Source organism: Chiloscyllium punctatum, chromosome 2 (genome assembly GCF_047496795.1).
Source record: "Chiloscyllium punctatum isolate Juve2018m chromosome 2, sChiPun1.3, whole genome shotgun sequence".
Taxonomy (NCBI): Eukaryota; Metazoa; Chordata; class Chondrichthyes; order Orectolobiformes; family Hemiscylliidae; genus Chiloscyllium; species Chiloscyllium punctatum.
Window position 1 is genome coordinate 127,431,797 of NC_092740.1, and position 25,216 is coordinate 127,457,012.

Genomic DNA, 25,216 nt, shown 5'->3' on the forward strand with positions numbered 1-25,216 from the left:
AGGCATACCAGTTGAGGGAAACATTGCCTAATACCTCCTCTTCAGTCTATTCTTCCATGTAATTCTTCTCTGTACATTTCTGGTAAGATAGTCATATACAAGGATGAATGGGTTCCCCAAAATCATTTTCTGCACAAAAGTGCAGAAGCACTAAAGCAAAAAACTCTAAGGTGACTCTTGAAGTACTAACAACAAACCTATGGTACAAAAAGATTGCCATAAAAGAAGTTTAGAAAGTACCTGTGTTGCCTTCCTTAATTCTCATGCAACACTGAATATCTGCTTTAACAAGTGTGCATTCTAAGTGCATTACACCAGTTGAGTTTAAATTACTGACAGTCATTTAAAAGGACTTAAATATTGTTGAAGAGAGAGCTATGCTGCTGAAGCTTTTTGTCTTGCACTTGTCATGAATATAGGAGAGTCTACAGTTCCCTACACTGATTCCTCCAGGCCAGTTAGAGATGACTTACCAACCAATAGCACCTTTCTTTCTGTATTATAAATTATTGTGATTGTTTAAAATTTGGCATTCTTGCATTTTTCCTGATAAGTGTAATGTGAAGTTTCAATAATGGGTCACTCCTTTCAGTAATATTCAAATTATTGTCCATATAATCTCCAAGTGTGTAGCCAATGACAGCATCCAGTATCAGATACAGTTTAAAATAAGTACATGGGCAAATGTGTCAGGATCTGAGCATTTTCTTCCACTGCTTCTCTATTTCCAGAAAGCCATCAGAATACAAAGCAATTACATTTTACAAAAGCAAAGCACAACAGATACTGGAAATCTGAAATGGAAACCAATATTGCTCGAAATGCTCAGGAAGTCTGGCAGCATCTATGGAGAGAAAAACAAAGTTTGCATTTCAGATCAATGGCCATTTTCCCTTCCTGATGTAAAGTTGTCAACCTGAAGCATTGACAGTAGCTAAACCTCCCCTGGCAAATTACCTGCAAACCACCCTAGCACAGAAATGATTGTTATTATTGTGTGAATCATCCAACAAGTTTTGGTGATTGTTAATACATGAGGAATTTCTCCTTTGTTATATATTCTCCCATTAGCCTCACAAAAAAGATGCTACATAAAGGCAACTTGGTGTTGTTGGGAGACATAAGGATTCCTTAATCCAGGAATTTTCAGGCCAGTTCATGCTGAATCTAGAGTCTACGTATGACAATTTTGATCAGGATTTCTATGTCTAAGTAAATGTTGTGGCTCAGTTTTCTCGTCTCTTATTCACACAGCACAATGTCTGTGGAACACCAAAAAATGGGGCAAACATAATTTATGCTTTTATCATCTGTTTTCATTAGTTTCTGTCTCAAACTGAAAGGAGACAACAGCAATTTGTTTTTTTATTAGCACACTTATCACAGTAAATATCCCAAGATACTCCAACACAAATGTTACCAACAAAATTACACCTTTTATTATTGACTTGTGGGATACGAGTGTCACTGGCTGGCCAGCATTTATTGGCCATCCCACATATATCAGGAGGTATTAGGCCAGTTGACCAAATATTGGGTCAAAGGAGTAGGCCTTAAGGACTCTTAAAAGCAGATAGAGAAGCAGAGAGGTTTAGGTAAGGAATTCTGGACTTTTGGGCCCAGGCAATTAATATCGTGGCTATTGGCGAAGGAATGAATGAAATAAATCAGGAATGGTCAAGTGGCCAGAATTAGGGATCAAATGAGAGCCTCCATGGAAGGACAAACTAGAAAACAGTTTCTATTACTTATGTTTTCCAAATGAACATTTCAGCTGGACATGGTACAAAAATACTTCTGTTAACCTTAATAAAATAAAGATGTAGACCCATTTCTTGAAAATCTATTTTTTCTAATGATGTGGTTACCAAAAAAAAATGAAGTAGATTTTCCACTGAGGAAATGGAGAATATTTTGCTTTGTGGTGCATGGCTCAAGATGACTGAAGAGCAGGAGCTCTGATATATAGATTATAGACCTGGGGATTAATGTACAAAATTATCTCGATTATTCTGAGTCACCGATTATTTTGCAAGTCTGCAAAGGACCGTGTGTTCTACGAGGGTCCTATCTCAAATTTCCAACTCAAAAAGAACTGCCCCTGAATTCCCTTCATGATAAAATGGGCCAGTCCCTTGAGTTCTGCCACAGGGGAGACTGACGAAGCTGGAATTGCTCTCCTTAGAGCAACAAAGGTTAAAGGGAAGATTAATAGAGGTGTTCAAAATTGTGAAGAGTTTGAGTAGAGCAAACAGGGAAAAACTACTGCCAGTGACAGAAGAGTTAGTAACCAGACTTCACAGATTTAAAACGATTGGCAACATAAGAAAGCACTTCCTTTATGGAATAAATTATGGTGATCAGGATTTCTATTCATGAATATGTGGTGGAAACAGAATTGGATAAATACTTAGAGAGAAAAAAAAGAGTTACAGGAAAGTGCAGAGCGTGGGATGAATTTGAAACCTCTTTCAAAGAGCCAGCTCAGGCATGAGTGGCCAAATTGCCACCTTCTGTGCTCTATCATTCCAGGATTCTGGTTGCTCTGGTAATTCCAACCAAACAAAACAAAACTCCCAAGTGGCATGATACTGAAGAACTGTTTTCCCCTATGCAGCTTGAGGTACTGGAGGAGGCTGTCATTGCAGACTTTGAACCCAGAGAGATGCCCCATCAGTAGCCCAGCATTTAAAGTGGTGAAGGTGGGGAGGGTAAATCAGGATCTGATGAGATCCCTCTCACTTGAAGTGATGGGAGGTGCCAAGAGGAAGCAGACGGACTACTTTTCTCCACAAAGACAGAACCCTCTACTGATACTGGATAGTGTCATACCTAACGTTTTCCATGAGATGAATACCTGCAAAAGTTATATTATTCAAAATATCCCCTCAAGTCATGATAGCTTCCAGCATTGAAGTCACTGATAACCTTAGCACTTCTTAGCAGCCTTAATGCTGAAGCAATGTCTCAAGCTGTCTTCACGAGGTTGCACAGTTCATAAGAGACTTCCCACAATGTGTGACAGCTGTAAGTAATGAACTTCTCCACTCAGCTCTCATCACAAATACATTACATGGAGTTACACAGATTCTACAGCACAGAAACAGGCCACTCAGCCCAAGTGATCTCCTTTCACCTCTCCTCATCTCACCCTATCAGCATATCTTTCTATTCCTTAATCGCTTAAGTGTTTATACAGCTACCTGTAAAATTCATATCCACTCCCCGTGATAATGAGTCCAGATTCTCAGCACACTCTGTTGGGTTTATTGGTGACAATCTTAGATTGATATTCTCTCATTATGACCTTTCCCATAAGTGGAAGCATACATCCATCCTATCAAACCCCTTCAATTTTTTAAAAGACCTTAAGGAAACAAAGGCTTTGTCAAACAGTTATAATTTTAAAGAGTGTTTTAAGAAGGAGAGAAAGATGGAGAGGTTTCCTAAAGGTAGACCAAAGCTTAGGATCCACACAGCAATAGGCAGGGATGCCAATGATGGGAGCAATTAAAATTGGGGATGCTTAAAAGGCCAGAGTTGGATAAGTGCAGAAAAAAATAGATTGGAATGGGGTTAAGAATGATGACAGAAATGGAGAGTTGGAATGACAATTTTAAAGCTAAAGCATTGATTAACCAACTCAATAATTTACAGAACACAATGGGTGATGGGTGAATGGAGCCTGTACATTTACAATGCAGGCAGAAGTTTGGATAAGCTGAAGCTTAGAAAGGGTGTGAGATGCGAGGTTATTCAGCAGTACATTGGAAAATTTGTGTTGATGCAGAATGCCCATATCCTAGCAATGGAAGAGAAACAGACCCACTAGACCCAGAGTCAGTTAATCACTGAATAACAACACTGGGATTAATGAGATTACTTGACTGTCTAACATACCTGCCTCTGTTGCCAAACAATTCTGTATTCTATAAATTGAAGTCTCATACATTCACATTTGTTCTTAATTCTGTACAATAGAATGTAAATTACTTACATGCTTATTTCTTTCACAGTATGCATCAATGGGTAAAATATTTTTAAAATGATGAATGCAGTCAAGTATGCAATCTACATATAGGTTGATCAATTATCACAATTCTATTGATTATGGAATTTCAATTGTAAAGATTTCATTGAGTTTGAACCAACAGTAGGGAACTTTTCTCTGTTTATAATGCATTTCTGCAATCTGCAAACAAACCTTTGCTCAATTGTTCACAGCAACTGAAGCAAGAAATGTTCCAATCTGTTTATGGTCTTTGACAATGATCTTGACTTGACTTTTGACAAATTCAGCTGGTTAAATGTTAGTTGGTCAGGCAGTTATACAACTCATTCATTCCAAGCCCCCAGGCTTGGAATGGTGGAGGAAGGGGAAATCACATTCTGTGCAACTTTGACCAACTGTAACAATTTAAGAAGCAGTAGGTTATACCTTCATTGCTATTTGCTTAACAAACAATCTCAGTGCAATGGTCAACTGTATTATAAAATTGCTAAAAGCAATGAATAAATTGAGACGCACTGTCACGGAAATACACAAATAAAAGTAAGTGCTCCTCTTCAAGTGTGAAGGTTCATGGTGAAGATTGCAGATTTACTTCAAACGAGTAGCTATTGGGTTGGACGGAGGGAAGAGGGCTTTCCTGAGTTCAGAATTGGCATATATTCCGCTCTCATTCATCCAGGTGTTCCGGCCATGGCGACGGTAATCATCTGTGTCAACAAATTGTGAATGGCATCTTCTATAATCAACAGATTCCTTGGGAACCTCATCCTGTGAGCAGAAGAGGAGAAGGGAAGAGGGGGATGAAGGGAAAATCCTCACAACGTATGAAACAGGCTGAGTGGACTAAAGTACATTCCTGCCTGGTGATTTTGTATGCTCAGAATGATTGCCAATATGGAAAGTAAATTTGTAAACTGCTTTGATCAATCTCAGTAATGCAAGTAAAATTACATTAACCATGATCATTGCATGACACTTACCCTTGCGATCCTACATTTACCTACATTGTCCTGAAGCTAGAAGAGTTACATTTTGAGGACGGATTGCACAAACCCATTAGTCATTTGGGAGGTCAATTTAAAGCTTGAAAATGGCACTGATCGATTTTTGTTAGCCATGGCTATTCAGGGTTACAGAGCTGGGATAAATGTCAAAGTCTAATCATGATCTCATTGAATGACATAACAGATTTGATGGGCTGAACAGCCTCCTCCTCTTCTTGCAATGATTCAGAGGGCAATTGTTCCTCAGGGGATCAATCACATGATGTTTGTCTCCATCATAGTCACGTAGTTTAGTGCATGGTTCCACACCAATAGGTGTTGTGTAGGAAGTTGCAAGCACCAAGGACCAACAAGAGAAAGGGAAAGTGGCTTTCAGGGAAAACTGAAATTTGGAGGGGAAGGGTGGAAGGAATTTGGGCTCCACCTAAAACTAATAATAACTCATTGCTATTATATCAACAACTATCTATGCGAATGTGTTTGGCAGTGTGCATCATTTTCAATCTGAACCTGGGAATTACCTCCATTGTTGCAGAGAGAGTGTGGCAGTTGGATATGGGTTTGTGAAGCAACACAGAGAAGCAAATATTTTATTTGTCTATTGTCATTCATGATGTCAGCACACCATAAATACTTTATGGGCAATGAAATATTTTTGGAGTGTGGTAGCCAATTTATGCACAGCAAGATCCCACATTAGATTAGATTAGATTATCTATAGTGTGGAAACAGGCCCTTGGGCCCAACAAGTCCACACCGACCCTCCGAAGAGAAACCCACCCAGATTGATTTTCCCTCTGATTAAAGCACCTCACACTATGAGCAATTTAGCATGGCCAATTCACCTGACCTGCATATCCTTAGACTGTGGGAGGAAACCGGAGCACCCAGAGGAAACCTACGCAGACACAGGAAAAATGCGCAAACTCCACACAGACAGTCACCCAAGGCTGGAATTGAAGCTGGCACCCTGGTGCTGTGAGGCAGCAGTGCTAACCACTTAGCCACCGTGCTGCCCCAGTGATCATCAATGTGATAATCTGTTTTAGTGACATCATTTGAAAGATAAATAACATTCTAGGAAATAGGGAGAGGTAGCAACATAGAATCTTTCTTGTTCATCTGAGGCCTTAGTTTAACTCATTTCATCAAAAGATAGATGACATCTCTGAGCATACAATACCTCTGAATCTTGTACTCAAGGCTGTTGGCTGTTGGAGTTAAACTCACCAACATTTGACCCTGAGGCAAGAATGCTATCCAATGAGAAGTGGCTGACAATTGACGCTTGTCATGCTCAGAGCTTCTCCTGTTTCAATAGTTTAATGGTTTGCACTGTCAAAGTTGATATTATGTCAGTACTTTCCAGCTTCCACGCTTTGTGTTTTGCATTGGTAGAAAAATTATAACAAAACTGGAAGAAACTGTTAATTGCAATTTTATTGACAGCAGAGAGATCATGTCTGCCTAAAGTGGCATCTAGGCACCCACATCAAGCATATTCATTCTGAAATATTCAGAAAAATACACACTGTACTGTAGTACCTTATGTTTTGGTTTTTAAGCATAAACATTTCCACTTGGCAGTGCTGTAATGGAAAAGATTACAGAGGTGCCTAATTACTGGTGTCACAGTGGTCGGATGATGACGGTGGGCCAGCTTCTGCTAGCTATTAAGTCCAGTAGTCTTTATGGATGCCAAGGTAAACAATACTGAAGCACTTGGGGAGGTGGGGGCAGGGGTACAGGAATTCGACATTTAGCAATACAGTGCATATAAATATGCTTACAGCTAGGACACAAAGTTAGCAGAAGTCAAGTTAAACTTACTGGAGCCGGAATAAAATTGAGCGGAGGCATAAAATCATAATTATAGGTTGTCTCTGCATACCTGAAAAGAGATAAAGATAGAACAGAACTAACACCTGTATATGAACAGAGTAAAACAATTGGCATTGACAACAGAAATTGATGGAAGAGCTCAGCCAGCATCTGTGGAGAGATGTCAGAGTTAATGTTTCAGGTCAAGTGACTTCAAGGAACTTCAGAATTGAGGAAGGGTCACTTGACCTGAAATGTTAGCTCTGATCTCTCTTCACAGGCGCTGCCATACCTGCTGAGTTTTTCCAGCAACTTCGGTTTTTGTTTCTGGTTTACAGCATCAACAGTTCTTACGGTTTTTAAAACAATTGGCATATTCATAGAGAAAATCAAAAACTTTGCAATTTATGATGTGTGTGTCACATTTCACTCAGGATGCAGCAACATGCACTTTTACAAGTTATAGTCCAGAGCAATGATTAGTGATGGTAGAAGTGGCTCCAATTTTATTTCCATCACATGACTGATGAGAAATCTCTCCTGCTCTTGCCACCTGCCATTGGCATGTATTGGAAGGAGTGACACTCAACCTGTCTGGCTCCATTATAATTGCACCTACCTTGACCATCAAGTCCTGGGGTGTGAGTTGAACCAGATTGACTCAGAGGTAGGTATGCTACCCATGTTGCCACAAGACCTCTAATCTGCAGTGAGATGCCCTTTTTATTAATAACCAAGTAACTTTTCTATGTCCTATTTCAGCATGTCTTGCTGCAACCAAAGACAGAAAACATGAGTGTGATTTTTCTTTCAGTTTCCCAGGACAACAAAAGTGGAATATGGATTGGAATTCTCCCACATTCAGGTGAAATGTCTTTAAGTGAGATTCATGGTGTCTGATCCACCAGGGCTCTTTTCTCATGCAGTCAATTCATTACCAATGCAACTGAGCTCTAGAGGACCCATCTTATGGAATCACATGGCAGGAGAGGTGGAAGTGCATTCATTGTGACATTCATGCCAGGAAAGGAAAGGAAAGCTCACTCCTCACTCTGCAGGCAGGGAGCCAGACATGCTGCTGGTCTGGCTGGCAGAGAGGAAGGTTAACCTTTTACCTCTGGACCACCACTAACCCAAGCCAGTTTGGACCCAGATAGCAACCCAGGTCAGTACTATGTCCTGAGTCAGAAAGGACACCCAGCAATGAAGGAAGTTGTCCCTGATCTACTGTACTCTTCAAAGATAAAGGCAAACACCTTCTCTCTGCTACTTAATGCTTGCGTGTTGCAACACACTAACTCTGCCAATGATCTCGCCTCTCACAATTGCATGCATCACACCCAATCGATGGTTCTCACCCACTGCTAATCCTTCCTGTCCTCTGCACTTTCTACTAACTCAGTAGCTTTAGCTGTCCACCTCTCATTTACATGAATCACCACCAAGTACTGTTCCATCCACTTTCACCACCCTCAATCCTTTTGCTTAATTGCCACACAGACTGGCACACAATTAGGCCAAGACAACAAAGAGCAGCTGGGGGGGGGGGGGGGGGGGGGTGGGAAGAGGGTGAGGGAGTTGGGGGTTTTGGGCAAAGTGGTAACCATCAGGCTAATCACTTCCCAGAAGGAGAAACTTCTCAAATGAACTGAAGTGTGAATGGAGTCAATTGCCAGTCAATCCAGGAAACCTCATAATACTGCTCAGTGTCACTTGCCCATCAACCAACAAGGCAAACGCACTCTCAATCCACACATGCTTTTACCCTCTCAAACATCTCATTCTCAACTGATTCCCTTGCGCAATCATGAGAGACACCCAGTGTACCACTAAGAAGGATCAGCACCAAAGATTGTCAGCTCCACCTCCACCTCTAAGGAGCTCTCCGCTGAACACTCTGAAATGTACTGCTAAGGTATTCAGCTGGACCCGAGTCCAGCTCACAGGGTTTCACCTCAGTGGGTACACTCGTTAGATTAGACTCTGGAGCTCAGTTTGGGGAGTTAATCACTGACTGGTCTCCTCAGCATATTTGAGCAAGGAACACCCCAGTGGTCTCTGGCACTCAGAGGACTCCAGAGATTATCTCAGTTATTAATCATTGTCAAATGCACAAACAGACACAAGAAAAGCCAGCAGGTTTGTCAGAGATACTGAATAAACTGGATCAAAGTTTGGTGGGATCCACCAATGTTGTCAGAGCCGTACTGGCTCCAGCATGCACATATTTGTCTGTTTCTCTGCATGGACAGGTTAGTGACTACCATGGACACTACGATCCAGTCATTTCTGCTGGTTATGTGCATGGACATGCACTCCATCACTCTAGCCATGGGGACTCAGCATCAGATGGCAAGATGAGAGAGACTGTGATTTCGCTCCATGTACTTCTGACTGCCAGGGAGACAAGGGGGTACCAGCTGAAGGAGAAGTCACACAGCAAACTTTCAGCTCTCTGACCTTACACCAGGCTTCCTCCTTCCACATTGTCACCTGACCTGCGACATGTTTCCAGCGTTTTCTATTTGATGTTCAAGTTCTTCATTTGAGGGTATGATGGAAGATGAGAGAGTGCACATAACAATATAAATAAGCTCATGCTAAGAGATGTGTGCAGGCTCTTGGAACCACATCTTCCAATAAAATTCCAGTCCGCGCTTGTAAAGTTTATTGAATAAAGAGAATTTAATATCTGTATGGAGAAGGAGTTCCTAATCAACAGCTTCAATGCTTTGTAATGACCTCTTAATGTACATTCTTGATAGTAATACTAATGCAGTAATCTTTAGCTAAATTTAAATGTTCAGATGGCAAATGCAATCTATAAGAAAGGACATTAAGAACAAAGTTTTCATATTGAGTGAGAGATTACACTCAGACTGCCTTAGTTTAAGGCAACACTTTCTTTTCCTATCAGCAGGTTCCTTCTATTATCAGTATTCCGCTGCCATTATCAGTGTTATACAGGCATTATCAGTATTATGTTGTGTTTTCTTTATTGCATAAAATAAAGAGTTGACAGCCCTAATAGGGGCCATAAAGTAAAAGTGGAAATAGTGATTCTCCATAGGAAAAGCTCCACAAACCAAACCAGTATTCATTACACACAAGGAATGAGTTTTGAAGAGATTTACAAGAACAGTAGTAGAGAAGAGCGAATTAACTTCATGGAAAGAAACGTTAAAAAATACAACTGCTCCAGGCAGGAGAGAGAGAAGGTTAGGTTTGTTATGTGCCTGTGGAAACAACCAGCTTGTACCTCAGGTAGAGTACTGCCACCAACCTGTCTTCTTAACCTCACAGAGTCCTGGAGATGTACAGCACGGAATCAGACCCTTCAGTCTAACTCGTCCATGCCAACCAGATATCCTAACTTAATCTAGTCCCATTTGCCAGCTTTTAGCCCATATCTCTCTAAACCCTTCCTATTCATATACTCATCCAGATATCTTTTAAATGTTGTAATAGTATCAGCTTCCACCCCTTCCTTGGGCAGTTCATTCCATACACCATCACCCTCTCCGTGAAAAAGTTGCCCCTTAGGTGTCTTTAACCTATGTCATCTAGTTTTGCAATCCCCTACCCTGGGGAAAAGGCCCTGTCTAATTGCCCTAGCCATGTCCCTCATAATTTTATAAACTTCTCTAAGGTCTCTCAGTCTCTGACAATACAGGGAAAATGGCCCCAGCCTATTCAGCCTCTACCTATAGCTCAAACCTTCCAACCCTGGTAACATCCTTATAAATCTTTTCTGAACCTTTTCAAGTTTAACAACACGTGTCCTACAGCAGTGAGACCAGAACTGAATGTATATTCCAAAAGTGGCCTAACCAACTTGGTGTAGGTAGCAACATAACCTCCCAACTTCTATACTCAATGCGCCACTCAAGGCAAGCCCAACAAAAGCCTTCTTCACTACCTTATCTACTTGCGACTCCACTTGCATGGAACTAGGAACCTGCATACTAAGGTCTCTTTGTTCAGCAACACTTCAAAGGACCTCACCATTAAGTGTTTAGGTCCTGCCCTGATTTGCCCATGTAGCAGCTCACATTTATCTAGACTAAACTTTTTTCTGCCCCTTGGCCCATCGGCCCAGCTGATCAAGGTCCCATTGTAATCTGAGGTAACCTTCTTCACTGTCCACTACACCTCCAATTTTGGTGTCATCTGCAAACGTACTAACCATACCTGCTACATTCATATCCACATCATTTAGATAAATGACAAAAAATGGTGGACTAAAAGAAAACATTTCAATCAAGTTAAACAACCCCTTGTGGCGCTCAAAACAAAACCAAAAATTTAACAGTCAATCTAAATTTACAAAACTAGAACAGAAATTTATAAAGATCTAATCAGAATAATATTATCCAGGATGATGATGCATCATGTCAAAGTCTGGCAGCAATGAGAACTCGTGCTCTACTCCATGATTCTCCATTCATGACTGTATGTCTTCATCAGATTGGATGGGTCTTAAAACAGTCTTCAATATTAACTCTTCCAGAATCATTACCCGACTCAACAGGGATAAATTTAATTGAATAAAAGCAGAATATTTCACAAGTTGAAAATTTGAAATAAAATAGTGAAACTCAAAAGTTGGGAGCATCTGTGGAGACAGAAACAGAATTAATGTTTTGAGTCCAGTATAACTCTTCTGCAAAACTGAAAGGAACTGGAACATTATGGTTCTCGTTCTTGAGAAAGGGGGAGGAATAGCAAGTGGAACAAGTGGTGAGCATGCCCAGAGCAAAAGAAAAGCAGTGATAAAGGTAGGTAAAGGAGTGAAAGATATGTAAAATAGGTGTAAATGTTAGCTGAGGAAAGGAGAAGATGAGAGCTGCGAGAAGAGCAAACAAGAACATATGAGCGAGGAGCAGGAGTAGGCCATTCAGCCCCTCAACCGTGCCCTGCCATTTGCTGTGATCATGGCTGACCTCATCGTGGCCTCAACTCCACTTTCCTACCATTCTCCATAACCCTTTGGCCCATTACAAATTAAAAATCTGTCTATCCCCCCCTTAAATTTACTCAATGTCCCAGCATCCACCACACACTGAAAAAGTAAATTTCACAGACTTACAACACTTTGAGAGAAGTAATTTCTCCTCATCTGTTTTAAATCTGCTACCCCTTATCTTAAAACTATGACCTGTTGCTCCAGATTGCCCTACATGATGGAACATCCTTTTGACATTTGCTTTATCGGTCTCCCATAGCATCTTACATACCTCAATTAGATCTCCTCTCATTCTTCTAAACTCCAGAGAGTGTAGGTCTAAACTGCTCACTATCTCTCCTTAAGACAACCTCTCATTGCTGGAATCAATGGTGTAAACCTCCCTTGAACTGCCTCCAATACAACTGCATCCCTCCTCAAGTGTTGGGACCAAAATTGTACGCAACATTCCGGGTGCAGTCTCACTAATGCCTTGTACAGTTGTAGCAACACATTCTGTCTTTTATACTCTATTCCTTTAGCAATAAATGCCAAAATTCCATTTGCCTTCCTAATTACCTGCTGGACGTGCACATTAGTTTTCTGCGATTCATGCACAAAGACACGCAGATCCCTCTGCACCAAAGTACATGAAGGTTTCTCACCATTTAGATAATAAGTTGCCTTTCTATTTCTCCAGCCAACTTGGATAATCTCACACTTATCTACATAAACTCCATTTGCCAAATTTTGGCTCATTCACCTAACCTATCCATATCTATTTGTAAATTTCTCACTTCTTCATTGCAAACTTACTTTCCCACGTACTTTCATGTCATCTATAAATTTAACGGTAGTATTTTCTAGTAAGGCCAGTGGATGGTGATGATGGGAGAAACGTGCAGCATAGAGGTCATACTCTGAAGCTGTGGAACTCAATATTGAGACTTCAAGGCTGTGAAATATCGAAGGGTAAAATGAGTTGTTGTTCCTCCAGCTTCTGTTGAGATTTGTTGGAACACTGTAGCAGACCAAGGACATTTTTTCCTTGTAAGTATAGATAACAGGTCCTATAACAGTTCTGAATACTCTTTGCAGGGAGAAAGAAATCAAACCCATTGGAATTTCACTTTCCTCAGAGCTTCCCTGCAGTTGCAAAACAAAGGCATTTTCTACTCATGTAGAAAACTATTTACATTAATTTTGAGTCGGGGGAGGGGGGGGGTCTAAGAACTTAGCAGACCCTCATTATACATTGCCAAAAGACCTCAGACAGTGGTCTCTCCCCACTGTGTCTTGGCAACAGCTACCCCCAGCTTTAATGTGTCTCTTAGTACATAATCCTGGATATTGGAATGTGCCGGTCTGCAACAGTCGAGGTCAACTCTTTCCACTGGAATAACAACAGGTTTCAGGCAGACCAAAAAGTGCCTTTCACCAAGTTGATGGTCCTCCAGGAGCAGTCGATGTTTGTCTTGGTGTGGATCCCAGGGAACAGCCTGTAAAGCACAGAGTCCTGAATCGTGGAGTTCTCAGGATGAACCTTGGCAAAAACCATTGCATCACTCTCCATACCTTCTTTGCAAAGGTACATTCCAGAAGTAGATGTGAGAGTCTCCACACCAGCACAGCTGCTTTGCGGGCAGGTTACAAATGCTCATGAGTCTGCGCACTGACAGAGGATCCAAGCAGAAAATGGTGTCATCATCCATGTACAACGAGGCCTTGACCCGCAGGCTTTAGTGCCTAGAATAGTCACCCCTCTCAGGCTCACATCTTAATGAACCTGATGAACTCAGCTCTATAGAGACTTTAAAGACTCTGTACAAACAAGGCAGCAGAGAGTGGGAAGCCCTGCCTGACTGGGCATACATGAAGGATCTGATGGGCAGTGCCCTTTCCACAAGCTGCCAAGCTACTTCTTGGTACTCGTTGCAAAGTTCTGGTAATATTCTGCTAAATGACTTTGGCAGTCTGCTCAGAAACCCTGGTCTTTCCCACAAGGTCTTGAGGATGCTAAGTGCTGACCACTTCCTGATAAACTTGTGGTCCAAGCTGATTTTCTTTGCAAGTTTTTCTGTGAAAGACAGGTGATACAGAATGCTCCAACAACTTGGACCACTCTGTGGCACTGAGGCCAGGCCCATCCTTTGCAACACCGGGGACGGGTAGAACCTCAATACATGGTGACACTTGGTGTTCGCATACGGAGGGTCTATTCACAACTTGATGCAGCCACACACAGAGGTGGCCATCAGGAAGAGGGTGGCATTGTTCCCCCCTTATTCAGACCTTTGTATATGTCTCTGTGGACACTGTCCAGCTTTGACCTCCAGATAAAATGGATAATGACTTGGGTGACAGCAAAAGCACAGGTTCAAGGGAATGTGCTAGACCTGTGCCACATACAGAAACACCAACAGTACTTCACACCTAATGCTCCCACCTGCCAAGTTTCTACCTCACCCTGGTGATACACTCCTCCCTAGACTTTGCACATGCCCTGACCCCTCTATACTATATTCCCAGCACCTTCCGGTAATCTGTCCTGACAGTGAAGGGGATAAAGGATCTGTTGGCCCAGGTGCCAAAGAACATGGCCTCGTTTTTGCCTAGATTTACTTTGGCTCCTGAGGCCAGTTTGAACTGGTTACAAATGCTCATGAGTCTGTGCACTGACAGAGGATCCAAGCAGAAAACAGCATCATCATCCGTCTACAGGGATGCCTTGACCTGCAGGTTTCTACTGCTGGAATAGTCACCCCTCTCAGGCTCACATCCTTCCTGATGAACTTGGCTCTGTGGAGACTCTACAGACTCTATACAAACACGGCAGCAGAGAGTGGGAAGCCCTGTCTGACTCCAGATCTAATCAAGAAGCTTTCTGATTCCCACCCATTGATTGAGACTGCACTAATGACGTTGGTGTAGAGCAGTCAGATCCAATTGCAGATAACCTCCCCAAAGCCCATTTTGGAGACCATGTCTCTCATGTAGATGTGTGATATCCTGTCAAAGGCCTTCTCCTGGTACAGGTTGATGAGACAGGTGGCCACCTCCCTGTTCTGCACATTGGCGATCGTATCCCTGAGCCTCTCAGAGATCTTCCTGTCTGGTACAACGCAGGACAGCAATGTTAGCATGGGAGCAAGATGATTTAATGAAATGGCAAGCTACTAGCAATGTTCTACAAAGTGGTCTCCCAAAATCTATTTGGTCTGGCCAATGTAAAGGTGACTGCACTGAGAGCAGCAAATACAACAGTCTAGTTTGAAAGAAGTACAAGTAAAGCACAGCTTCACCAGCAGGGTGAATTTGGGACCTTGTACGGTAAGGAGGAACGTGAGAATGGGTAAGCATTTTGTTCAAACTTCTGAGGGCTGTTGACAGAGAAAATTGGGAGAAACTGTTTCCACTGATAGAAAGGTCAGTAACCAGAGATCACAGATATAATGAAATTAGAAAAACAACCAGAGTTGGGGAAAGTGAAGAGCCTTTATTTCATACAGTGAGTTATTGAGACCTGGAATGCACAGCAAGATATGGTGGTGGAAACTGATTCTATGCTAACTTTCAAAAGGATTTAATAAACACTTGGGGAGGAAAGAATTTGCTAGGCTTTTGGGAAAAGGTAGAGGAGTGGAGCAAATTGGGGGGTGGGGGGGGAAAAGCTTTCTCCATGATGGTGTGAATCTGGGTGCCATTTTCCTCTGTAGCAGTTGCTGAAAAGCAGCTGATATGGCTCACAATGTCAAAACAATCATCTCAACTCTAATTTAGGAAGATTACAGACAAATCACGAAGCTAACTGATAAGGAATTTATACTTACAATAAACTTAAAATAGTAAAATACTTTTCTCTTGAGATTGAGCTTTTGTCATGCATGGCTCAGACTCAGATGTCAACTCTGAGGTAAACCAATTCAACCATTAGTTCAGCATCAATGTGGTGTAAAATATAACCACAGACAACTGTTCCTCACTTGAATTTACATGAGCAATGACTAATGTTAAGCTAACCACAGATACAAGAATATTTGTAATTTTACTGTAAATCATCTGATTTCACCCCCCACCCTGGCGGGGGGGGGGGGGGGGGGGGGGGGGGGGGGGGGCGGTGGGAAAGGAGGAGGAATTTGCTACAGTTGTATAGTTTTGGCCTCCTTATTTAAAGAAACAATGTCAGAAGACGTTCAAAGGAAGTTCAGTCCACTGATTCCTGAGGTTATCATATAAGGAAAGATTGGTCTTGTATCCACTGGAATTTATAGGAATGGGAGGTAATTTTATTGAAACACATAAGATCTTGAGGGACTTGGCAGGGTAAATACTAGAAGGATGTTTCTCCAAGTGGGCAAGAGTAGAACCATAGGATACAATTTAAAAATAAGGAGTCACCGGTATAATAAGAAGAGTTTTGATGTACTCAAGAGGGTTTGAAATCTTTGGAACTCTCTTCTCCAGGCAGCTGTGGAGACAGGATCATTGAATATGTTTTTAAGGGAGGGATAGATAAAATCTTGATTAACAAGGGAGTCAATGGGTATGGGGAATTAGTAGGAAAGTGGAGTTGAAGCCACAGTCAGGTCAGCCATGATCATATTAAATGGCTCAGCAGGTTCAATGAGTCTGAATGTTCTATTCCTGCTCCAGATTAGTATATTCTTTGGTTCACTAACAGTTGCAGACACCCATCCATTTAACAAATAAACTTTATGAAAGCATTATGAGATTCATGTAAGTCATGATGATGTAGATTAGAATCCCTACAGTGTGGAAACAGGCCCTTCGGCCCAACAAGTCCACACCGACCCTCCGAAGAGTAACCCACCGAAACCCATTCCCCTACCCGATATTTACCCCTGACTAATGCACCTAACTTATACATCCCTGAACACTATGGGCAATTTAGCATGGTCACTGTAGGAGGAAACTGGTGCACCCGAAGGAAACCCATGCAGACACAGGGAGAATGTGCAAACTCCACAGACAGCCCGAAGCTGGAATTGAACCTGGATCCCTGGCAGCGTGAGTCAGCAGTACTAACCACTGAGCCACTGTGCCAGATCACATAACTCTGCTATCAGTAACAGAGAAGACATCAGTCTCGAATAAGCACATGGACAGGAGAGTTCTACATGTCAATGCTAGAGAGCTGTATTTGATACCCTAATACAAATGTAAATAAAGAATGATATTGTACACAAAAAGTTGAAGAACATTGCTTGGAGATAAGAACCAAACAAGCACAGGGATAGTGTAAGTACATACACCCACAAGCTGAGGGACTCCAGGCCTGTATCTTAACGTGCAGGTAGCAGTGTGGCTTAAAGCCCATCATAGAGCATGGTGACAGTGAGGGAAAAATACCCCAGAGTTAGCATCTGAAGCTAAAACAGAATCTAAAGGATAGAGCTGAAAAGGGAACACACTGAACAAAAGCCAAGTCCTTTGAAGAGTTTGAGCCAAAAAGGTGGAAAATGAGAAGACTACAAATGCAAGGGAAAAGACCTCAGAAGACTTCAATTATGGGGCTACAAAACACCAAAACCACAAAGGACAGAAAAAAAGACCCTCAGAAAACTTTGAAGCCACGAACCAGCAATATTCTGGAAGACAGTGAAGGATCAGAATACATTGTCGGTTAGAAGCAAAACCCAAGACCTCATCCAGGTCAATCAGGCATGGTAGGCCCCAGGGATGGCAACTGCAATAGAGATCCTGCTATTATCTCATGCATCTGACATGCAGTGAAGACCAAATTGGGAGCTCAGGAGCTCCTGAAGCAGCTACTTCAGTATTATAGAATGGCTTCAGCTGTGTATGCAAAGTATTGCAGTATACACATTTGGAGTACTACATACAATTCTAGTCCTCCTGCCCTAGGAAAGATGTTATTACATTGGAAAAGTTGCAAAAACAATTTATGAGGGTATTACGGAGACTGAATGGTTTCAGTTATAAGCAGAGGCTGAACAGGCTTGGACTTTTCTCCCCTGGAGCGTGGGAGGCTGAGGGGTGATCTCATAGAGGTTTCTGAAATCACGAGAGGCATAGAGAAGGTGAATAGCCAAGGTTTTTTCCCAAAGGTAAGGGAGTCCAAAACTATATGGCATAGGCTTAAAGTGAAAGGGGAAAGATCTGAAAAGGACCGGAGGGACAAGATGCTAGAGGAAGTGATAGAGATGGGTACAATTACTACATTTAAAAGACATTTGGACAGGTACATGGAGAGGAAAGGTTGAGAGGGATGTGGTCCAAATGCAGGCAAATGGGACTAGTTCAATTTCAGAAACCTGGTTGACACATATGAGTCGGGCTTGTTTCCATGCTGTACAGCTCTGACTCCAACGGTCCTGTAAACTCAGCCTGTTTTCATTTTCTGTAGATCCAAAGTTGATGATATTCTGCTAAGACATAGCATGGAAGAAAGTACTTCAGAACTTTTAGTATAAAGAGGGGTTAAAAATGGATGTACCAGTTTTAGAACACAACCTCAGGCCAAACAAAACCTCTCGAGGCCACAAGAAAGTAAACAACTACAGAAAACCCCACAGCAAAAAAAGCAGCAGAGGTTTTACAATTGTAGAAAGAGAGAAACATTTTGTCTACTTTAAAGCCTGAACAGATAGTCTGGTTAAGGGACAAGAAATCAGATGCTATGGTCATCAGAGAAACAGATCAACTAAAGATCTTATATTGTCAGAACACCTTCAAGAACATTCAGGAGGAATAAGAAGAATTGATCTTACTTGAGACAAGAACTAAGACTAAGTATGATTTTCACAGAATATGAGACAGCCACATCCACCCTACATCAGACAGTGGTCAGAGTAGTGCAACAATTCCAGACACAGTACAACACCATCACCCTACTGTAGAAAATTGCATTTATTTCAATGCAAGGGGCCTAACAGGGAAGGCAGATGAATTCAGGGCATGGTTAGGAACATGGGACTGGGATATCATAGCGATTACAGAAACATGGCTCAGGAATAGACAGGACTGTGTTCAGGATACAAATGCGACAGGAAGGACAGAAAGGGAAGCGAGAGAGGAGGGGGAGCGGCGTTTTTGGTAAGGGATAGCATTACAGCTGTACTGAGGGAGGATATTCCTGGAAATACATCCAGGGAAGTTATTTGGGTGGAACTGAGAAATATGAAAGGGATAATCACCTTATTGAGATTGCATTATAGACCCCCTAATAGTCAGAGGGAAATTAAGAAACAAATTTATAAGGAGATCTCAAGTTATCTGTAAGAATAATAGGGTGGTTATGGTAGGGGATTTTAACTTTCCAAACATAGACTGGGACTGCCATAGTGTTAAGGGTTTAGATGGAGAGGAATTTGTTAAGCATGTACAAGAAAATTTTCTGATTCAGTATGTGGATGTACCTACTAGGGAAGGTGCAAAACTTGACTTACTCTTGGGAGCACTTTGGGGCCTGTGACCATAATTCTATTAGTTTTAAAATAGTGATGGAAAAACATAGATCAGATCGAAAAGTTGAAGCTCTAAATGAGAAAAAGGCCTAATTTGATGGTATTAGGCAAGGACTTTCAAAAGTTGATTGGGGGCAGATGCTTGCAGGTAAAGGGACAGCTGGAAAATGGAAAGCCTTCAACTCTGTGGGAAACTAGGGAAGTGATTGCTGAGATATTTGTATCATTGATAGTCACAGGTGAGGTGCCAGAAGACTGGAGGTTGGCTAACATGATGTCACTGTTTAACAAGGGTGGCAAAGACAAGCCAGGGAACTGTGGACCAGTGAGCCTGACGTCGGTGGTAGGCAAGTTGTTGGAGGGAATCCTAAGGAATAGGATGTACATGTATTCAGAAAGGCAGGGACTGGTTAAGGATTAACTCCATATAATGCTTGGATTAAAATAATGTCTGTGTGTGTGGGAAATCATGTCTCACAAACGTAATTGAGTTTTTTGAAGAAGTAACAAAGAGGATTGATGAGGGCAGAGCAATAGATGTGATCTATATGGACTTCAGTAAGGCGTTCAACAAGGTTCCCCATGGGAGACTGATTAGCAAGGTTAGATCTCACAGAATACAGGGAGAACTAGCCATTAGGACACAGAACTGGCTCAAAGGTAGAAGACAGAGGGTAGTTGTGGAGTTTTGCTTTTCAGACTGGAGGACTGTGATCAGTGATGTGCCACAAGGATCGGTGCTGGGTCCACTACTTTTCATCATTTATATAAATGATTTGGATGTGAGCAGAAGAGGTATAGTTAGTAAAGTTGCAGATGACACCAAAATTGGAGGTGTAGTAGACAGTGAAGGTTACCTCAGATTACAACAGGATCTGGGCCAGATGGGCCAATGGGCTGAGAAGTGGCAGATGGAGTTTAATTTAGATAAATGTGAGGTGCTACATTTTGGGAAAGCAAATCTTAACAGGACTTATACACTTAATGGTAAGGTCTTAGAGAGACTTTGTGAGTGCAGGTTCATTGTTCCTTGAAAGTGGATTCGCAGGTAGATAGGATAGTGAAGAAGGCGTTTGGTATGGTTTCCTTTATTGGTCAGAGTATTGAGTACAGGAGTTGGGAGGTCATGTTGTGGCTGTATAGGACATTGGTTAGGCCACTTTTGGAATTTTGCATGCAATTCTGGTCTCCTTTCTATTGGAAGGATATTGCGAAACTTGAAAGAATTCAGAAATGATTTACAAAGATGTTGCCAGGATTGGAGGATATGAGCTATAGGGAGAAGCTGAATAGGCTGGGGCTGTTTTTTCTGGAGCGATGGAGGCTGAGGTTTATAAAATCATGAGGGGCATGGATAGAATAAACAGACAAGATCTTTTCCCTGAGTTGGGGGAGTCCAGAACTAGAGAGCATAGATTTAGGATGAGAGGGGAAAGATTTAAAAAGGGACCTAAGGGGCAACCTTTTCACGCAAAGGGTGATGTGTGTATGGAATGAGCTGCCAGACGAAGTGGTGGTGCCTGGTATAGTTACAGCATTTAAAAGGCATCTGGATAGTTATATGAATAGGAAGAGTTTAGAGGGATATGGGGCGGGTGCTGCACTGATTTAAGCTTCAAGGTAGGACATAATGACAAGTTTTAATATAATGAGTAGTCATGGCAAGTGAGTTTATTAAAAATGTACAAACCTACTAAATATTCCAATAGGCCCATAAATACCAACCCATTATACAATGGTGCAAACTGCAATCTGCAGAATGAAAAGGAAAATTTTAATTAGGCACAGGGTTAATTTAAGAATAATATTGAAATGCATATACTACCTCAATATGTAGCCAAATGTTTACTTTATTTCAAAATGCTAGTCCTTCTTAATTTTAATTTTATGTAAAATGCAAAAAACAACTTACAGTTTTGAATGCTCTGGAGGATGCCTTGGCAGAGCTGCATTTGCCTTTGTATTGAGGCCGCCGATTGTTCTGCAAATTGAACAGGAAACTCAAAGTTCAGCTAGTTATCGTTTATTGATAAATCATTAATATAGTGATGACAATATAAAAATAAGTTATCATAATTCATAACATTGTTATAGATTATCATTCTAATAAAAATGAAGCATAACATTTAAAAAATGCATAAAGAACTTTCAGTTTGCAAATAATTATATTAAGTTGCAAAATGCAGATCTCTATAATTTGCAGAATAATAATGAAACATTTACTGCTCTCTATAATTTGTATTGAAGTCTATAGATCAGAACTTATAGGAGTCCATTAAATTCTCAGTTATTTACATAGCTTTGCAAGTTTTGTAAAGAAAGACATTGGATTGTTTCAAAGCCTGTTCATTCCAGGTGTCCAGGACAAAGGTGTCTTTTCTTCTTAATTCCATCACACATTTACTTTTGTGTGATTGTGGGAAGATGTAGTGGCTATGAGAAGTGGAATGTCAGAGTTTTCTCACAAAGCTCAGACAGAACTTTTCCCATCTTTCAACAAGTGAATACATGCTCACTTATATAATAATACACATTCCCAGCAACCACCATCACTAGTTAAATACTTACAGGCTCTTCAGAGTCACTGCTTCATGGCTCACTTCTTGTGCCTCATATTACTTGAGAATGCATTCTCCTCTGATAATTAAATGGCGACATCTGAAACCAAGCTGCTGAGTATCGTTTGGGTTGTTCTGCAATCAGCAGACCAGTATTATGAACCAATACAATACTTACATACAATGGATGCTGAAACTCAATTGTGTGACAATTCGTCAACTTTCATTCTCAAAAATCTTTTGCAAGCCCCCATCCCTTCCCCATCTTTGAAATCGCCTCCAATCCAACAACCTTCTTCAACATACTCTTTAAAACCAACCTGTTTGACCAAGCATTTGCTGCATGTCATAATAACTCCATATAATACTTGGATTAAAATAATGTCTGATATTATGAGGGCCATTTAATTGTATTCAAGATGCTATATACAGATACTTCTCCACGTCAATATTGTTACTCAAGTTCTGAAGAGTCTCTATAATCATATGTACTTTTGATGGTTATAGGAAAGCTGGATGAAATGGAGGGAAGTTGTCCAAATGGGATAATTATGATGAACTTTCTAACATGTTTATTTTTAATTCAAAATTCTTCCAGCCAAATTATCCACCACGTTGATGTAAACATTCCTACAAGCTATTTTATTCTGGCAGAATAATCAAATGACTCAATTACACAACTCCAGCAATATTCACAGTGCTAATGTAACCAGGGATCCAGACAATAAATCCAGCCAGTTCATCCAAGAAAACATTGCTCAGTTTATGAGCACCTTATAAATTATAGTGGGAGTAGTCATTCCCACCAGCAGCTTCTGCTATTTTGTATTGGCTTTACTAGTGCAATTTGTCCAAGAGCAACCAAAACAACACAAAAAAAGCAAGGAATTTCAGTGTTAATTATGACCAGTGTAAATCAAGTTTTTGTGGCCTCTTCCCCAGGTTTAAAAACCAGGACTGGATGGTGTCCCTCTCCACAAAAATGGCCAGATCCCCAGATTAAAATAATAAGGATGGTGAGTTTTCTGTAATTGCGAATCATTGAGAAAACTTTTCACAATGAGCTGGTAGTTTTCAATGCACAAGCACAAGTTGGCTCATTTTAAAAGCTTTTAAATATTAAAATAAAATTGTTTTACCAAAGAAACTGACTTACCAGTTAAGCCATTAAATGTTTTGTTTTCACGTTATGTTCACTGATTTTTAATCAGGAAACATTAATTTAAGATGCTCATTTTAGTAATAAACACATTGATCAAATTACACCAGATTATTACTTTTTAATTTATCAAAAGAATATTCTACAAAGCAAAGTTAAAAATTGTGGTCTCTCACTGCAGCCCAATATCACTGGTTCATGGAAGATTTTATCTGCATGGTAATGAAAATGAGTTTGCGCTGAAACTTAAACCATAACTTCACTTTAAAAATTGGTATGTCTTACTAGCGATGCCATAAGGATAATGCAGCATTTCATAAATTCTACTTTTAGCTGTACCGGTCGGAGGACTGTGAGGACAGATTGGTGAAGATGGAGTCCTTTCTTAAGACCCTAGGGCCTTCCAGGAGTTAACTTCAGAGCAGGCGTCTTTTCTGAATGCCTGACAATCCAAGAAATACAGGAGGTGGATAGACAGCTCCAGAGTGGCAAAGTGCCCAGCCCAGAAAGATTTCAAAGTGAGATTTACAAGGAGTCTACAGATACGCTGAGGGGGGGGGGGGCACTGTTGGATATGTACAACTACTGGTACAGTCAGGACTGCCTCCCATCCTCTCTGAGAGAAGCAAATATTTCTCTTATTCTCAAGAGAGGGAAAGTGCTACAGGATTGCACTTTGTACAGGCCCATACCGTTACTAAATGCGGATTTTTAAATTCTGTCAAAAATGCTGGCATTGAGGTTAGAGACAGTTTTGCCCTTCATTGTAAAGGAGGACCAGACAGATCGTAGCTCTACTAATAATATGAGACTATAAAACATGGTCAATTCCGGGCTTGGTAGTCTCTCTGGATGCAGAGAAAGTATTTGACTGGGGGGAGTTGCCATACCTCTTTTATGGCCTGGACCTTTTTTGGTCTTGGAGGGGTTTTTGCCAGGTGGGTGGCAGTGTTATATAGTGACCCAAAAGCAGCGGTTCTCATTATTGGTATAAGGTCAGACAATTTGAGTATCGGCGAGGCAGCTGACAAGGGTGCCCTCTCTTGCCATTATTATTTACATTGGTGATTGAACCACTGGTAGAGGCCATCTGGAGGGATCCCAACATAATTGCCCTGGAAGTAGGATCAGGCAGGCATATGATCAGCCTTTACACGGATGACGTTCTTCTCTTTTTAACTTATCCAATTTCATCTGTGCCCCATTTAACACAAGTGATTCATTTACTTGATTCATTTTTGGGGTATAAAATTTTATGAAGTCGGAGGCCATGCCTGTGGAGGTACCTTACTAGAACGTCCAATCTTGGGGTGGTCACAGTGAGGTTTCCTGTATTTAGGCATTTATATCATCCCGGCCTTTAGTCAATTATATAAAGCTAAATTTATGCAGTTGCTAGATAAGATAAGACAGGACCTTCAGCACTGGGAGGATCCTCCGATATCCTGGTTGAGTAGAATACCTCTGGTCAAAATGAATGTTCTTCCTTGTTCATTATATCTCATGCGAATGCTGCCTTTGATGCTGCCTAGGCAAGCACTACGGAGGGGAGACTGGACGCCTCCTATTAGAGCGCTTTAGGGAACATCTGCGGGACACCCGCACCAATCAACCACACCGCCCTGTGACCCAACATTTCAACTCCCCCTCCCATTCTGCTGAGGACATGGAGGTCCTGGGCCACCTTCACCTACACTCCCTGACTACCAGATGCCTAGAGGAAGAACACCTCATCTTCCACCTCGGAACACTTCAACCCCAGGGCATCAATGTGGACTTCAACAGTTTCCTCATTTCCCCTTCCCCCACCTCACCCTAGTTCCAAACTTCCAGCTCAGCACTGTCCCCATGACTTGTCCTACCTGCCGATCTTCTTTTCCACTTATCCACTCCATCCTCCTCCCTGACCTATCACCTTCATCCCCTCCCCCACTCACCTATTGTACTCTATGCTACTTTCTCCCCACCCCCACCCTCCTCTAGCTTATCTCTCCACCCTTCAGGCTCTCTGCCTTTATTCCTGATGAAGGGCTTTTGCCCGAAATGTCGATTCTACTGGTCCTCGGATGCTGCCTGAACTGCTGTGCTCTTCCAGCACCACTAATCCAGAAAGCACTACGGAGGCTTTACAATTGGCTTGGATCTTTCATCTGGCATCATAGGCGGCCTCTTATTAAGCTGGCCAAATTGCAGCTTCCACAGAGGATGGGAGGTTTGGTTTCCCGGATTTTAAGAAATATCAATTGAGTTCCTTACTATCCTATGTGGC

At 41.5% G+C, this 25,216-nt stretch overlaps 1 protein-coding gene across 1 annotated transcript in view; it reads right to left on the reverse strand.

The window, feature by feature from the left end:
• Positions 1–614: 614 nt before the first annotated feature.
• The window catches only part of LOC140489100 (cilia- and flagella-associated protein 95-like), a 39,127-nt gene continuing 14,525 nt past the window's right edge, over positions 615–25,216 (reverse strand). The window contains exons 4-6 of the mRNA XM_072588340.1: positions 21,143–21,211; positions 6,847–6,907; positions 615–4,780 (exon numbers count right to left, since the gene is read on the reverse strand). Of these exons, the coding sequence (XP_072444441.1) occupies positions 4,601–4,780; positions 6,847–6,907; positions 21,143–21,211 (310 nt within the window). The 3' untranslated portion in view covers positions 615–4,600. The remainder of the gene's footprint in view (positions 4,781–6,846; positions 6,908–21,142; positions 21,212–25,216) is intronic.